Source organism: Scyliorhinus torazame, chromosome 5 (assembly GCF_047496885.1).
Source record: "Scyliorhinus torazame isolate Kashiwa2021f chromosome 5, sScyTor2.1, whole genome shotgun sequence".
Taxonomy (NCBI): domain Eukaryota; kingdom Metazoa; phylum Chordata; class Chondrichthyes; order Carcharhiniformes; family Scyliorhinidae; genus Scyliorhinus; species Scyliorhinus torazame.
In genome coordinates this window covers 261,120,807-261,137,285 of record NC_092711.1, presented here as the reverse complement: position 1 = coordinate 261,137,285, position 16,479 = coordinate 261,120,807, and the positions used below count along the sequence as shown (strand labels likewise).

At 47.2% G+C, this 16,479-nt stretch overlaps 1 protein-coding gene across 7 annotated transcripts in view; it reads right to left on the bottom strand.

The window, feature by feature from the left end:
• The window catches only part of frmpd3 (FERM and PDZ domain containing 3), a 698,336-nt gene that overhangs the window by 90,611 nt on the left and 591,246 nt on the right, over positions 1-16,479 (bottom strand). For all 7 annotated transcript variants that reach the window (XM_072505444.1, XM_072505439.1, XM_072505443.1 and 4 more), the window contains one exon: positions 5,327-5,463. In XM_072505444.1, coding sequence (XP_072361545.1) covers positions 5,327-5,463 — 137 coding nt within the window. The remainder of the gene's footprint in view (positions 1-5,326; positions 5,464-16,479) is intronic.

Genomic DNA, 16,479 nt, shown 5'->3' with positions numbered 1-16,479 from the left:
AATTTGCATCATCCCAGTTCGGTGCGTATACGTTCACCAGAACCACCCGCCTCCCCTTGCAATCTGCCACTCACCATCACATATCTACCCCCACTATCCGCCACTATGGTCTTTGCCTCAAACAGTACCCGTTTCCCCACTAAGATAGCCACCCCCCTATTCTTCGCATCTAAACCCGAATGAAACACCTGCCCCACCCATCCTTTGTGTAGTCTGACCTGGTCTATCAGTTTCAGGTGGGCCTCCTGCAACATAACCACATCTGCCTTTAATTTCTTTAGGTGTGCGAGTACCCGTGCCCTTTTAATCGGCCCGTTCAGCCCTCTCACGTTCCACGTGATCAGCCGGGTTGGGGGGCTCTTTACCCCCCCCCCTTGTCGACTAGCCATCCCCTTTTTTAACCCAGCTCCTCACCCGGTTCCCACGTACCTGTATATCCCACCGACGGTGCCCCCCCATCTCGACCACCACGTCCCATAACAGCTCCCCCTTCTCCTTAGCAGCAGCAACCCAGTTAACCCGCCCCCCCCCTCCGCTAGATCCCCCTCTAGCGTAGTTGCACCCCCCATGTTGCTCCCAGAAGTCAGCGAACTCTGGCTGACCTCGGCTTCCCCCCTTGCCCTCGGCCCCCACTGTGAGAGGCCCCCTCCTTCCTGCGTTCCTGTTCCCGCCACAATTACCATAGCGCGGGAGCAAAGCCCGCGTTTCCCACTCGGCCCCGCCCCTAATGGTGCATTTCCCTTCTCCTGCCCCTTTCCGTCCCACCGGCGCCCACAGTTCCTCATACCCCCCCCTCAAACATGGGGAAGAGAGAAAAGTTACAGGATCATAGAATTAACAAATTGAAAAATCATCCCCCCCCCTTCCCCTTCCTCGCCCCACATAATCACCCCACCACTTTGTTAGTCTTAATGGACAGCACCGTGCTGTTGGATCCATGGACCGTCCAGTGTCACCGTCTCGGAGCAGTATTGGGGTTGGTGAATACAAGGGTTTCCTCCCCTCGGTGCCACACACCAGTGTATATCTGGACAGAACTGTGCTGTGGGACATGCACCAACGCAACAAAGTAACATTGGTCCAGAGTTCAGCTGGGGGTGGCCTGCGAGGTGAGACCTGGGATGGTATGGAGGAGGGGCTTGTGGTCTTACAAAGATAAAGGGGGCAATATTGGAAGGAGGTATGTGGAAGAAGGGAGGTGAGGGAAAGGTAAACCCAAGGTGGGAGACAATGTGGAAGGAGGGCTGTGCGAGGAGAGCTGTGGGGAAGGGCAAATACAAGGGGCAATGTGAAAGGAGGGAAGTGGAGGAAGGGCAAATACAAGGGAGCAATGTGAAAAGAGGGCTGTGCAATGAGACGGAGGCAGGCGAGTGCTCACGACGGCAGGAAGAGGGACAAGAAAGTGGATGAAGAGGATAAACAATGGCAGGAAGAGGGAAGAACGAGTGTAGGGAAGCTGGTTCCCAACAAGGCTGCATGAAATGCAGACAAACAAGGTGATAGAACATATGTTACTGAAAGGGGATGCATGCAGGCTGAAGATTATGGGGTGGGTGAGTGTTAGTGTGACACATTAGGGATGGGTTGCACAAACACGAAACAAGTTGGGGTTGCAGTGTGTGTGAAGGTTACTGATGCTCAGACTCCACCCCCCCCCCCCCCCCCCCCCCCACCACCACCACCATGTCCCCCATGCAGTGCCTCCTGCTTGAGCTGCACACATCAATTCCTTTCCATCCTTTGCCCCTACATTGAATGAGGATCAATTCTCACTTTTACTTTCTCTCTGAAAGCATATAATGAAGACCAGAGATGATAAATGATGCTGAAAAAAGGTGTGAATGAGAGACCTATGGGAGAACTGGGGAGGCTAAATTTTGGCAGCTTAGTTTGCATTGTTCCGCATGCTACCTTACCCCTGGGACTCCAACACATACACACACACACAGAGGAGCAGCATTCCTTTCCAAAGCTGTTATATCTGAAGCCATGTGCGAGGTGAGAACTTGTGAAATACGTCATTGAACCAATGTAGCTCCAAACTCCTATTGTTGACTTGGCAAAAACTATGAACTTTCGATTGCTCATGATGAATGAGTGGTGGAATCCTTTTGGCATTAATTGTTAATCTGTGACTCCCCTTCAAAGATGGGATTGTAGAACTGATGCAGCTGTGCCCCCTTAACTATTTCCTTCACTCTCCAAGACTGCATTGCTGTCTTCCGCTATGCAGCTTTCCAAAATTTGATGTGAGGCTATCTCTTTCAAAGCGCAAATTTAGAAATCTGGCTTGCTCTTGCATCCTGAGAAATGGGCTATGTGTCCTGTGTAATTGACCTGGATCCAGTCCACTGTAGTGGCACCAACAAGTGCATATGCATTGGAAGAAGAAGCCCCAAAGGCCAGCTTTGCAGTCCTCCCATACTTCATCTTACATCTCCCAGACAGAACTGATCATACTTTCGATTTTGGAGGTGCCTCCAGTGGACTTTGGAGCATCACCCTTAAAAAACTACTCCTTGGTCCACCATGAGGTCTACTATGCCAGGGCCACATTGGGAAATAACTGGCCCAAATCTTGCCCACATGAATCCCGGCACAGAAGACCGGGGCATCACACAGGTTTGGAGAATTTGGTGCCCGGCCCGTCAATAGGATGCAAATGGGTCACTTGATCTCTTTGCATCTTCCTGCTGGCGCGGGGCATGAACCTTGCTACTGCCGCCAGTGGGGAACTGGAGCTTCGGAGCGGGATCAGCATCCTGTGCTGACCCCATTTATTTGACGACACTGGATTCTCTGCTGCATCGGGAACTCCGCTACTGATGGTGGGCAGTGGAGAATCCAATCCATTATATACCGCCTGAATGGACATGGACGGGCCATGAGTTGGCATGGAGGATATAAGGGACCATGAGGAGTGGGCGAAGCATGAGTTGACATGGGCTATAAGGGGCCATGGTGGGTGTAGGGCATGTTGGCATGGAGGTGGTATGGGGAGTGAGTGGGTGTTAGGGGTAAGAGCTAGAGGACTTAACAGCCTTTTCTGCAACTGGAACAAAGTCCCAGAGATTTAAGGTGGACCTTCGACTAGTCCAACTAGCCACTTAGCCACCCCTGTGACCGACTATACTCTGCCTCCAGGGTCAGTCGGCCAAAATCTATCCTAAACCCATATCTCAACCCAAGCTACCTGCCTCATTTGCGAAAATCCTGATCCTGATCAGAGGCATGTTTCTTTTCCTCACCTACCTGACAGTTCACACTAATCTTCACATAACTCAGAGGAGGTGGAAGTGGGGTTGGTAGAGAAGGGGGAGCCATGAGTATTTCTGAGGGGGAAGGAGGAGTGGATCTGCTTTTTGTTCAAGTGGAACACTGTCCATCCAGTTTATGGTTGTTTTGTAGTTTATTTCTCCTCGCTCAATGCATGCTGATGTTTTCCTCATGCACTGACAACTGTATTGTTTTCCCTTTACCCTCAGCTCTTATTGGAATCATTTTCTTACCCTCTTTCTCATTTCATGTTGCTGTGTTTCTTTCTGTTGGCTTTGGTTCAAGCTATTTTCTCTTTCTATTATATACTGCCTGTATCTCAGTGCCACTCCTAGCTTCTACCTAGTGCTATTTTGAAAAATTGTGTGAGTAGAAATTTCTAATTTCGTAAAACTATGTCAGAAATTCTGCCCATTTTGTGCCAGTATTCAATCACCTAGAGCAGCAGCAGGTAGGAGCTTGGAAGGATATTGCGAGGCAGAGCCAATAGCAACTCTGAGAGGAGGAGCTAAGTGTGAGATAGAAGGGTTTCTGGGAGTAGGGGTGATGCTTGCTTCTGAATGCAGACAAGTGAATAACATCCACAAAATTATAATTGTTGCCCATCCCTCCCCCCTCTTTCCATATGTCAGAATTACTATTATACGTAGAAGATCTGAGGGAAACTTTTTCTTTTTTTGCCCATAATTACTGAAGACAGGTTGCCTCGGCCAGATTTTTCATGAACCAGTTTGTTTCTGGTCATTCACTATTGCTCCTGTATTTTTCTAACACAGAAGCTCTGAGTGCCTCCTCTGTTTCTTTTGGGTCACACATTTTGGGCAGCACGGTAGCATAATGGGTAGCACAATTGCTTCACAGCTCCAGGGTCCCAGGTTCGATTCCCGGCTTGGGTCACTGTCTGTGCGGAGTCTGCACGTTCTCCCCGTGTGTGCGTGGGTTTCCTCCGGGTGCTCCGGTTTCCTCCCACAGTCCAAAGATGTGCAGGTTAGGTGGATTGGCCATGCTAAATTGCCCTTAGTGTCCAAAATTACCCTTAGTGTTGGGTGGGGTTACTGGGTTATGGGGATAGGGTGGAGGTTTGGGTAGGGTGCTCTTTCCAAGAGCCGGTGCAGACTCAATGGGCCGAATGGCCTCCTTCTGCACTGTAAATTCTATGATCTATTACTGTTGCGTTATGATGCTTCGGATAACACAGGCTGCTACTTGATGCAGTCTTAACTAAAGGATGCTCCAGACTCTGAAATTAGTTCAACGTGTTTATCGAACTATTAGCACAGTTCTCAAATGAGATCGACTCTCTGCTAATCTAACTGTAGTAACTCAGTCTAACTGTACCAGCTTGCTCTAAGCCCCGTGCTGGGGTGTGATGCTGCTGATCAACCCTGTCTAACTCTCTAGATGTCTGTCTGTGGAAAGAGGCAGGGTGTGAGTGCCTTATCCCTTTTATAGTGTTTATGTCATGCCCCCTTGTGGTGATGCCACCTCTGAGTGTCATGACTGCCCATTGGTTGTGTCCTATTCTGAGTGTTTATTGGTTGCATGTTTGCATATCATGGCACATTACCATGTCCATTTTCCTTTGTGCTCTGAATTTTCACCCAGGTTCCAATTTCACAGCTGACTCCCTTCAGGAGTCCCTTCATTCAATTAGGTATCCTCAAACTCTGCTCTTCCTGATCTGACTTCCTTTAGGTGTGGAGAATTCCTTCATTCCGACTTCGTCAGACTGTTGGGCTCGTTTGCTTTGGTCTTGGACAAGCACATTAACTCATTACCATATCTTCCAGTTTTGCAGCTTTGTGAGGGCAGGAACATGCCAATTAACCTAGTGTCTTTATTGCTAGTGAACATTCTGTTTTCTGGGAATTCTAGAAGATTTTATTGGAAAACATTAGACACCTTCACCATGATAAATGAAAATTTAAAAATTTAAAATTAAAAAAAAACTTTACAAAGCTAACATCTACCTCATCAAAATCCTCAGTAATTCCATGCTCAATGAGATATGTTCGACTGAATGTACCTTATTGTCAAGTAGATCACTTACTCGACATTCCTAAGGGTGATTTTCTGATTGATCCTTGCATTGGAGATTGTGATGTAGATGTGCAGTGCAGTCAGTTGGAGCATTACATCGTCTGCAAGATCACCACTGAAGCGTTCTTTCATCACATCGCTGCAACTCTATGGAAGGAAACCAACGACACTTGAGGTTATCCAGTAAATATTAAAAACAGAGAAGAGCTCCATTAATCGGTGCATCTTTCTCATGCTTCCAGTTTTCTTTTTTCCTCTTATGAAAATGTTGATTCTTCATGGATATAGTTGCCTTCTGGTAAACGTTTTTCGTATGTGAACCCAGACAGGGCCAGGCTATTGGACCAAAGGCAGTGGAGGATGGTGATGGGGGGGGGGGGGGGGGGGGGGGGGAGTGGAATGGAGTGTTGGTGGGAAAGGGGAAGAGCAGCTCAATCCTATCATTACTGGGAATACACATGCATTTCCTAGCAGCAGTCAAAGGACAGTAGATAGGAGCAGGAGATAGAGCTAATTTTCTGCTCACTAGACAGGAGGCATTAAGATCACTGACCCTGCAACTGAAGTTGTATAACTCAGCACAGTACATTGTTTGAACCTGGGTATCTTCCTGATTTGCAAGGCCTATTGCCACATCGGACAGTGCATTTTTAACCATTGAAGAAAGATTCCAAGAGTCTTTTATACCAATCGTCTGATATAGAATCGCTACAATGTAGAAGAAGGCCATTCAGCCCATCGAGTCTGCACCGACCCTCTGAAAGAGCACTCCACCAAAGCCCACTTCCCCATTCTATCCCAATAACTCTTTAACGTAACCTACACGTCCCTGGACACTAAGGGGCAACTTAAATGATCAATCGACCTAATGTGCACATCTTTGGGTTGTGGGAGGAAACTGGAGCACCTTGAGGAAACCAAACACAGACATGGGGAGAATGTGCAAATTCCATACAATTATCCAAGGTCAGAATTAAACCATGGTACCTATGTTAACGACTGTGCCTCTATTGTCAGGCCATATTGATGATCTTTTCCTGTGTGAGTATATTTGATGCTATGGACACCAGGAGCGGGATTCTCCAATAATGGGGCCTGTCTCCACTCCAGCATCAAAACGCGGGCGAATCACTCTGGACTTTCCCGAAGAAAGTCCAGAGTGTTCTCCTACCTGAAGGGGGCTAGCAGGGCCCCGGAGTATTCCTCGCTGCTCTGGCTGCCGATACGGGGCCCTGCACTTAATGAAGACCAAGCCACTGCCAGAGTCGCCACCAGCACTGCGGCGCTCTCAACGACAGGTCAAGGCACCAGACGGCCTGAATTTGTAATATTATCTGTACGTTTAAAACACAACTTTCTGTATATAGTTCTCCACCACCCCCGCCGAACTCATTTTTTTAACAGGGGGTGAATGTGGTAGTCACCACTGATGTGTATATTGTATATATAGGATGCTGATATAGGTGCTTTACGGTAAGGGCCCTGTACTACAGGTACGGGGGTAGATCCCTGCCTGCTGGTTCCGCCCAGTAGGCAGAGTATAAATATGTGTGCTCCCAGTACAGCAGCCATTTCGTCAGCTGCTGTAGGAGGCCACACATCTCAGTGTAATAAAGCCTCGATTACATCCTACACTCGTCTTTGTATAATTGATCGTGCATCAAATCATTACCTATTACTGATGGAATTCTTGCCAGAACAGGAATTTCAACGTGCAATATAAAATGACTGACATCGTTCAAAACAGCAGCACCATTGAAGGAGGAGGGAGAAAAAGAGGGGCAGGGTTGCAGTATTAATAAAATATTCTATCACAGCACTAGCATGTAAGGATGTTCCAGGTCATAACCTAGACTGAGTTAAGTAATGGCCATGATTCTCTTTTTGGAACTTTCTGTTTTCAGAAAAGAGCTGTTGACTTTTAGCCTGGATTTTCCTTCAAACATCCCCCAACCCCACCATCTAGAGGCGGTATTGAAGTAAAATGGGGCAGCAAGGCCATCCACCAAAAGTCTATCCCCAAAATAATCAACGTCATTTTTCTCCTATGATCCTATTGATCTGCCTGATAGAAGTGTGCCCAGATGTATTTAACTGAAACAGGAGGGTGCAGCCAACTCCCCTGAGTATTTTATTACATTTACACTCACCATCGCCAAGGATCGCCAATAAAAAGGCAATGATTCTGAGTCTGTATGGTAACCGCTCAGAGAGGAAAAGACAAGGAATGTGGAAGGTCACTTTGTGTGCAATTGTACATTGCTGTTTTGTTTGGCAGAACTTCCATTACTTTGTGCAATTTTTGGAAGTTTTGTTTAATAATTTGTCCATGGGATGTGGGCGTCGCTGGCAGGGCCAGCATTTATTGCCTATCCCTGAGAGCATTTAAGAGTCAACCACATTGCTGTGGATCTGGAGTCACATGTAGGGCAAACCAGGTAAGGACGACAGATTTCCTTCCCTAAAGGAGATTAGTGAATCAGATGGATTTATACGACAATTGACAATGGATTCATGGTCATCTTTAGATTTTTAATTCCAGATTTTTAAAAATTGAATTCAAATTTCACCATCTGCCCTCGCGGGATTCGCACCCGGGTCCCCAGAGCATGACTCTGGGTCTCTGGATTACTAGTCCAACGACAATACCACTACGCCACTGCCTCCCCTCAGGTTACAGAATGAGAGAGCCTTCAACTTTTTCTCAGTGGCTGTATGCCTTCAAGTGTAGTATTCCAAGTCATTTTATCCCCGAGGCTATAAAAGCTCAATTTCTAATCCTTATCACCTTCATAAAAGGAAGGGCTTCATTCCCTCAATGTCCAGATAATGAGTGATGCAGACCACCTCATTATGTCTCTTCATACAAACTGCCTGTGGAGTATTCATAATGCGATTATTCTTAGGCAATCCAAGTTCCTTCAGTGCTCAAAGTGACAGGGGGCTGGTCGGACACCTGAGGCACTGGTTTTAATCTGGATTTTAGAATCAAGGACCAGAAGATGAAAGAGTTCTCAGTATCAGATCATGTGGAACAGATCAGGGGCGAAATTCTCCTACCCGCCCCGCCACATTTCTGCCCCGACCGGCCGGCGGGAGTCTCCGTAACACCGGCCGGTCAATGGGGTTTCCCATTGTGGGGCAGCCCCACGCCGTCGGGAAACCCCCGGGCGCCGGCAAAACGGAGACTCCCGCCGGCGGAGAATGACGCCCCAGGATCCTGGGGCGAGATTCTCCGACCCCCCGCCAGGTCGGAGAATCGGCGGGTGCTGGCGTGAATCCCGCCCCCCGCCGGTTGCCGAATTCTCCGGCACCGGAGATTTGGCGGGAGCGGGAATCGCGCCGCGCCGGTTGGCGGGCCCCCCCCCGCGATTCTCCGGCCCGGATGGGCCGAAGTCCCGCTGCTAGAATGCCTGTCCCGCCGGCGTGGATTAAACCACCTCTCTTACCGGCGGGACAAGGTGGCGCGGGCGGGCTCCGGGGTCCTGGGGGGGGGCGCGGGGCGATCTGGTCCCGGGGAGTGCCCCCACGGTGGCCTGGCCCGCGATCGGGGCCCACCGATCCGCGGGCGGGCCTGTGCCGTGGGGGCACTCTTTTCCTTCCGCCTTCGCCACGGTCTCCACCATGGCGGAGGCGGAAGAGACTCCCTCCACAGCGCATGCGCGGGGATGCCGTGAACGGCCGCTGACGCTCCCGCGCATGCGCCGCCCGGGGATGTCATTTCCCCGCCAGCTGGCGGGGCACCAAAGGCCTTTTCCGCCAGCTGGCGGGGCGGAAATCAGTCCGGCGCGGGCCTAGCCCCTCAAGGTTAGGGCTCGGCCCCCCAAGATGCGGAGGATTCCGCACCTATGGGGCGGCGCGATGCCGGACTGATTAGCGCCGTTTTTGGCGCCGGTCGGCGGACATCGCGCTGATGCTGGAGAATTTTGCCCAAGAAGTCCCATTTCCAGTCCCTGGACTGGTCAGTGAGAGTCCTTTAGTATCGTACAGTAAAGGTTCCCAGAATTGTCGTGGCGTATTGGATCATCCATAATTTAGTCATTACAAATTGAATGGGTTTTTTAAGCACGCAAATTGAAAAGAGAGGTGTTGCTCATGATGAAGAAGATGTGGGCCTGGACATCTTGATGTCAACATCACATGTTATCAGCACATGTCATCACGCAGGAAACAATGGTATAGTTCTTCCAATAAAAAATATTGCCATTGATCTGGATGACACAATGAAGCTTGTCATGATCCCTTGTCTTGCTCTTATATAACCATTCAGCTAATCTTTATTACCCGTATTACCCTCATTGGGAGCGAACACTTAAAAACATCAATTCCCAAGTAAGGAAGCGTCATTGGACGAGCTGTACTAACCAGACTCGCAAGAAATGCACATGTTGTCCTTTTGTTCTGCTACTAATTATCACCATGAGTCTCCCTGGTGCCTAAAATGTATGATCCTAATCTCTTACAACAAGTGCAGTGCTGCTGACTCAGTTTCAGGAGGTTGAGAGACTTGCAGCTGGAACTGTTTCAATGGAGCTGTTGAAAACCGAGGTGGAAATCACTTCAGTAAAGTCAATGGGCTGGATTCTCCACTGTCGGGATTCTTGTTGTGCCAGCAGCCCGGGGATTTCCCGACTGCGTGGGGCTGCCCACAATGGGAAACCCCATTGGCCGGCTGGCGAGAAGGAGAATCCCTGGGGGCGCGCCACACCAGACATCTGGTGCGGTGGGACGGCGAGTCCCGCCCAATATCTTTGAAGGATCTGCATTGTCATTGAAACATAGAGACTAGACTGGGCCAACTAGGTCTGTATTTACTGGAGTTTAGAAGAATAAGAGGGGATCTCATTGAAAGAAGAAGGAAATAGATAGAGGTCTGGACTCTAAAGGCATCAAGGGGTATTGGGAGACTGCAGGTGTATTAGGATCAGCCCCGATCAGATTGAATGGCAAAGCAAGCTCGCAGGGCTGCATGACCCACTAGAATCATAGAATCCCTACAGTGCAGAAGGAGGCCATTCGGCCCATCAAGTCTGCACTGATCCTCTGTAAGAGCACCCTTAACTAGGCCCAATCCCGCACCCTATCTCTGTAACCCCACTTAAGGACAATTTAGCATATCCAACCCATCTAGCTGCACATCTTTGGACTGTGAGAGGAAACCGGAGAGCCCGGAGGAAACTCACTCAGACACGGGAAGAATGTGCAAACTCCACACAAACAGTCGCCTGAGGCCAGAATTGAACTCGGACGAGTCCCTGGTGCTGTGAGGCAGCAGTGCTAACCACTGTGCCACCGTGCTCCTTTTTTCAATGTTTCCATGTTAATGTTTCAGATCGATGATCTTTCATAGAACTGAAGATAGACAGAAATGTGACGACATTTCAGCCAGTGAAAGGGTGGCGAGGGCAGGATGAAGAAAGGAGAAGTTAGGTGATAGATTATGTGATAGATTTTGTGAGCTCAGTCGAATCTTGTTTCTTTCTTTAATTCTTCATGTTGAATTCAGATCGTTTTCATGTAGCAATTCACAGCTCACCTGGACACAACCTTTGTTTCTTTACTATGTCCATTGCTTTCTTTTGCTATTGCATCATTAAATATTTTGTTCTTTAATCTCCTCTGGCCCGCACTCTATCACAGACCTTCTCCTTTGTTCTTCCTGCACCCTCTTCCCTACCACTGATTTACATTTTCTCATGTTTCTACTTTCTTCAGTTCTGATGACAGATCATTGCTATGAATTGTTGGGTGGAATTCACCCAAGTCCCTGTTAGCGGGTTCAATGGCGAGCATGCGGGGGGGCGGGTGGTGGAATATGGTGGAACGCGAAGAAATGGGTTTCAGGCCAGTGTGTTGGAAAACCCGTTGGAGGCTGGCGTGAAATTAATTCACGTCTTGCTAATGGGATGCAGATGAAGGTCTGTCTGGAATCTTCCACCCACTCCTGAATCTCTGCAATGCCAGCCGGAAAGCACACCTGCGTGAAACACCTTTGTAACAACGTGGCGTGCAGATGTCAGGATTCATCTGAACAATGCCTGGTACTGCCTCCCAACTTCAGGATGGAGGCCTTTGGCAAGACTAGACCCCAGGACACCACAGCAGAGAATTGTGGGTGCATCTGCAGGTGGATCATACAGATTTGGTGTCCTGGGGGGGTTCCATCTTCCAACCTTAGAATGTTCCTGGAGATTCATTTTGTATCTCAGGAGGTCCACCTTCTAACCTCAGGACATCTATCTCCGTTTTTAGGCGAGGTCCACCTTCTTTCTTCAATAGTTGGTCATGATACTGGCCGCAAGTCTCCTGGCCCTGATGGAATGCATCCCAGAGTGCTAAAAGAGATGGCTAGGGATATTGCAAATGCACTAGTGATAATTTACCAAAATTCACTAGACTCTGGGGTGGTCCCGGCGGATTGGAAATTAGCAAACGTGACACCACTGTTTAAAAAAGGAGGTAGGCAGAAAGCGGGTAATTATAGGCCAGTGAGCTTAACTTCGGTAGTTGGGAAGATGCTGGAATCTATCATCAAGGAATAGCGAGACATCTGGATGGAAATTGTCCCATTGGGCAGACGCAGCATGGGTTTATAAAGGGCAGGTCGTGCCTAACTAAGTTAGTGGAATTTTTTGAGGACATTACCAGTGCGGTAGATAACGGGGAGCCAATGGATGTGGTATATCTGGATTTCCAGAAAGCCTTTGACAAGGTGCCACACAAAAGGTTGCTGCATAAAATAAAGATGAAAAGCATTAAGGGGAAAGAAGTAGCATGGATAGAGGATTGGTTAATTAATAGAAAGCAAAGAGTGGGGATTAATGGGTGTTACTCTGGTTGGCAATCAGTAGCTAGTGGTGTCCCTCAGGGATCAGTGTTGGGCCCATAATCGTTCATAATTTACATAGATGATTTGGAGTTAGGGATCAAGGGCAATGTGTCCAAGTTTGCAGACGACACTAAGATGAGTGGGAAAGCAAAAAGTGCAGAGGATACTGGAAGTCTGGAGAGGGATTTGGATAGGCTAAGTGAATGGGCTAGGGTCTGGCAGATGGAATACAATGTTGACAAATGTGAGGTTATCCATTTTGGTAGGAATAACAGCAAAAGGGATTATTATTTAAATGATAAAATATTGAAACATGCTGCTGTGCAGAGAGACCTGGGTGTGCTAGTGCATGAGTCGCAAAAAGTTGGTTTACAGGTGCAACAGGTGATTAAGAAGGCAAATGGAATTTTGTCCTTCATTGCTAGAGGGATGGAGTTTAAGACTAGGGAGGTTATGCTACAATTGTACAAGGTGTTAGTGGGGCCACACCTGGAGTATTGTGTTCTGTTTTGGTCTCCTTACTTGAGAAAGGACATACTGGCACTGGAGGGTGTGCAGAGGAGATTCACTAGGTTAATCCCAGAGCTGAAGGGGTTGGATTACGAGGAGAGGTTGAGTAGACTGGGACTGTACTCATTGGAATTTAGAAGGATGAGGGGGATCTTATAGAAACATCTAAAATTATGAAGGGAATAGATAGGATAGATGCGGGCAGGTTGTTTCCACTGGCGGGTGAAAGCAGAACTAGGGGGCATAGCCTCAAAATAAGGGGAAGTAGATTTAGGACTGAGTTTAGGAGGAACATCTTCACCCAAAGGGTTGTGAATCTATGGAATTCCTTGCCCAGTGAAGCAGTAGAGGCTCCTTCATTAAATGTTTTTAAGATAAAGACAGATAGTTTTTTGAAGAATAAAGGGATTAAGGGTTATGGTGTTCGGGCCGGAAAGTGGAGCTGAGTCCACACAAGATCAGCCATGATCTCATTGAATGGTGGAGCAGGCTCGAGGGGCCAGATGGCCTACTCCTGCTCCTAGTTCTTATGTTCTTATGTCGAATATGGCGCTCGGGCACCAAGACAGACTAAGTGCCACCAGCCCTGCCATGGAATACAGCATAAAACACTCAGTTGCATAATTTATAAGGTCGGGACTGGAGAATATGGCATGTTTTACAGCCAGCCTACGCGGTAGGAAATGGTCCACTTTCCCATTCTGCAAACAGACTTAGTCCCAGAATGGGAAAATTCCACCCATTAACTCTGTTTCTCGCCACAAACGCTGCCTGACTTGCTGAGTTTTTCCAGCTTTTATTTTCTTATTGTTTTCTGCCTCTTGGTCCATTGCCCTATAGGTTACGGCACTTCAAGTACATATCCAAGCACTTTTGAATTACGATGAGGGTTTGTCACTCTATCACCCTTTCAGGCAGTGTGTTCCAAGTTCACCCCTGGATGAAAACATTTCTCTTCAATTCGCCTCTAAACCAATTACTTTAAATCTCTGATAATGAAATTGGTACTTCCTATCCAGTCTATTTCGGCCCCTTATAATTTGATACACCTCAATTAAATCATCTCTCAGCCTCCTGTGTTCCAAAGAAAAAAACACATTGCGTGTGGCACTGCCTACTCATATGGTGCTGGCACAGGCTCAGTTGTGCTAATGGGTTGAATGAAACAGATTACAAAGTTTCAAATTAGACTCTGAAGAGACAATTTGACGTATTAACTTACTCTTTTTTTGTCACTAAAGACAGGTTTCCGGCTTGCATCTCAATATGCTATGCCTCTTGTCCCCTATTTAAGCAATTGTTTGTGAGCATTTGTTTATGATGCCATAATCAATCTGCGTAGTACAGAAACAAGAGTATTGCCTCAGCATTCATTGCATTCTATTCTGAACATTATCCTGGCCTGAACAATTAGTTATTTGGATTACATGTAGCTCCAGAGTAAACTGGGCTATCCACCCATGTTGCTTGGTCCTTGGATCACAACATTAGATTGTCGAAGCCATGTAGGTTCTATTCCCTCTGCTGCCTCACGGCGCCGAGGACCCGGGTTCAATTCCGGCCCTGGGTCACTGTCTGTGTGGAGTTTGCACATTCTCCCCGTGTCTGCGTGGGTCTCAACCCCACAAACCAAAGATGTGCAGGATAGGTGAATTGACCACCGAAATTGCCCCTGAGTTGGAAAGAAAAGAATTGGGGACTCTAAATTTATCAAAGAAAAAGGTTCCAATCCTCCTCTGGCCAACACTGTTGGCCTGGCATATCAACTATGCAAAGATGGAGCTACTCATCTGAATTGTAAATATTCACCAAGAGATTATCTCCCCAGCATGCCCAGCCAATCATCCAATGAGGTGTATATAGTGGCCTGGATATTATTCATATTGTTGTCCCACATAGTTGGTGGGGCCTGCTGATTTCTGCCGAGGTTTTAGGAAGAAGTTGTCACTGACTACAAAGTCACAGGCTGTGACGCAGTGAACGGCAACTGTTGAAATAGTTTTCTCATGGTGCCCCATTACGCCCAGTACCCCATCCCGTGGTAATGTTCACGCCCTCTCGTGTTCTCATGTTGAAATAAAGTCAGACCTCATTTCATCATAGGATCCTAGTTTGCACATATTGAAAACCCTTCTGTTTCTCCTTAATGAGAGAACCATCGGCTCCAATTCTTCCTTCTGCTAAAATTCTGGTTTCTTGGAATGCAGTGAGTTTGGGGCAGGATTGTCATTTTAATTCCTCATTCAAACCTTTCCTGTTCTTGGCTGGGTGCCCAGGAGTAAAATCGAGGTCAGTGATCCAGGAATAGTACCGTGATGACTTCATAGAGTATTTCCCACACTGACCCAATATATTGAGCCATAATTTGTTGTAGCAGGGCAATGGATGGCATCTGCCTTTAATTAGATTTGCCCATTTAATCCTGATGATACTTCGCAGCACAAGATGCTGTAAGTTCAAGCTGATAACATTGCACCAAAGGAAACTAGGCATCTGAGACCTGAGAGAACAGGGCAAGCAACTGTGTATCTGCTTATAGTAAGACGTCTTACAACACCAGGTTAAAGTCCAACAGGTTTGTTTCGAATCACTAGCTTTCAGAGCGCAGCTCCTTCCTCAGGTGAATGATTCACCTGAGGAATTATATTTGGTTTCAGTCTTAGCGCAACACCCTAAAACATCTTTATCTTTTAGCGCTGTGATAGAACTTTATATTCATATTCCTACATCATCCATTTCCTTCTCTTTTATCATACTTTTGATTTTTTACCTTACTCATTATTTTTCCTTTTGATGTACGTGAAACAGTATTAAAATAGATTTTCAGGGACAATGTATAATTTACATTTGGGGAACAGGTGGAGCAGGAGAAACTTTTCCTCAGGAGATTAAATGGGTTCAGATATATTCTATAATAGATATGATGACACAGAGTCATAGAATCATACAGCACAGAAAAGGCCCTTCGGCCAATTGTGTCTGCCCCGGTCAAAAACAACCACCTAACTATTATAAACGCATTTCCCAACACTTGGGCCATAGCCTTGCCCTGGGATCGCAGAAGCACATCTAAATACTTCTTAAATGTTATGAGGGTCTTTGCCTCCACCCACTCTTTCAGGCAGCGAATTCCAAACTTCCATCACCCTCTGGATAAAAAGGTTTTCCCTCGCATCCCTTCTAAACCTCCTGTTCCTTACCTTAAATCTATGCCACTGGTCATTGACCCATCCACCAAGGGGAAGAGTTTCTTCTTCTCTACTCTCTCTAAGCCCCTCATAATTTTATGCATCTCAATTATGCCCCCCCCCCCCCCACCCCCTCAGTCTCGTCTGCTCCAAGGAAAACAATCCAAGTCTATCCAATCTCTCTTCATAACTAAAACTCTCCAGCCCAGGCAACATCCTGGTAAATTTCTTCTGCACCCTTTCCAGTGCTATCACATCCCTTCATTAATGTGGATTCCAGAATGTTTTATACAGTTCCTGCTCGTAAACTATATGTTTTGGTTAATAAAGGCAAGTCTTGGTTAATAAAGGCCTTGAACCTGTACCCCCTTGTAATTGATACTTCCACCCTTGGAAAAAGCCTCTGACTATCCACCCTGTCTATGCCTCTCATAATTCTGTAGACCTCTATGAGGTCTTCCCTCAGCCTTCGGCTTTCCAGTGAAAACAATCCTAGTATATTCAATCTCTCCTCATAGCCAACACTCACGAGACCAGGCAACGTCCTGGTTAACCTTTTTATAATAAATATTTTTATGTCAACCGCAAATTTACTAATCAGACCGCCTACATTTTCCTCCAGATCATTTATATACA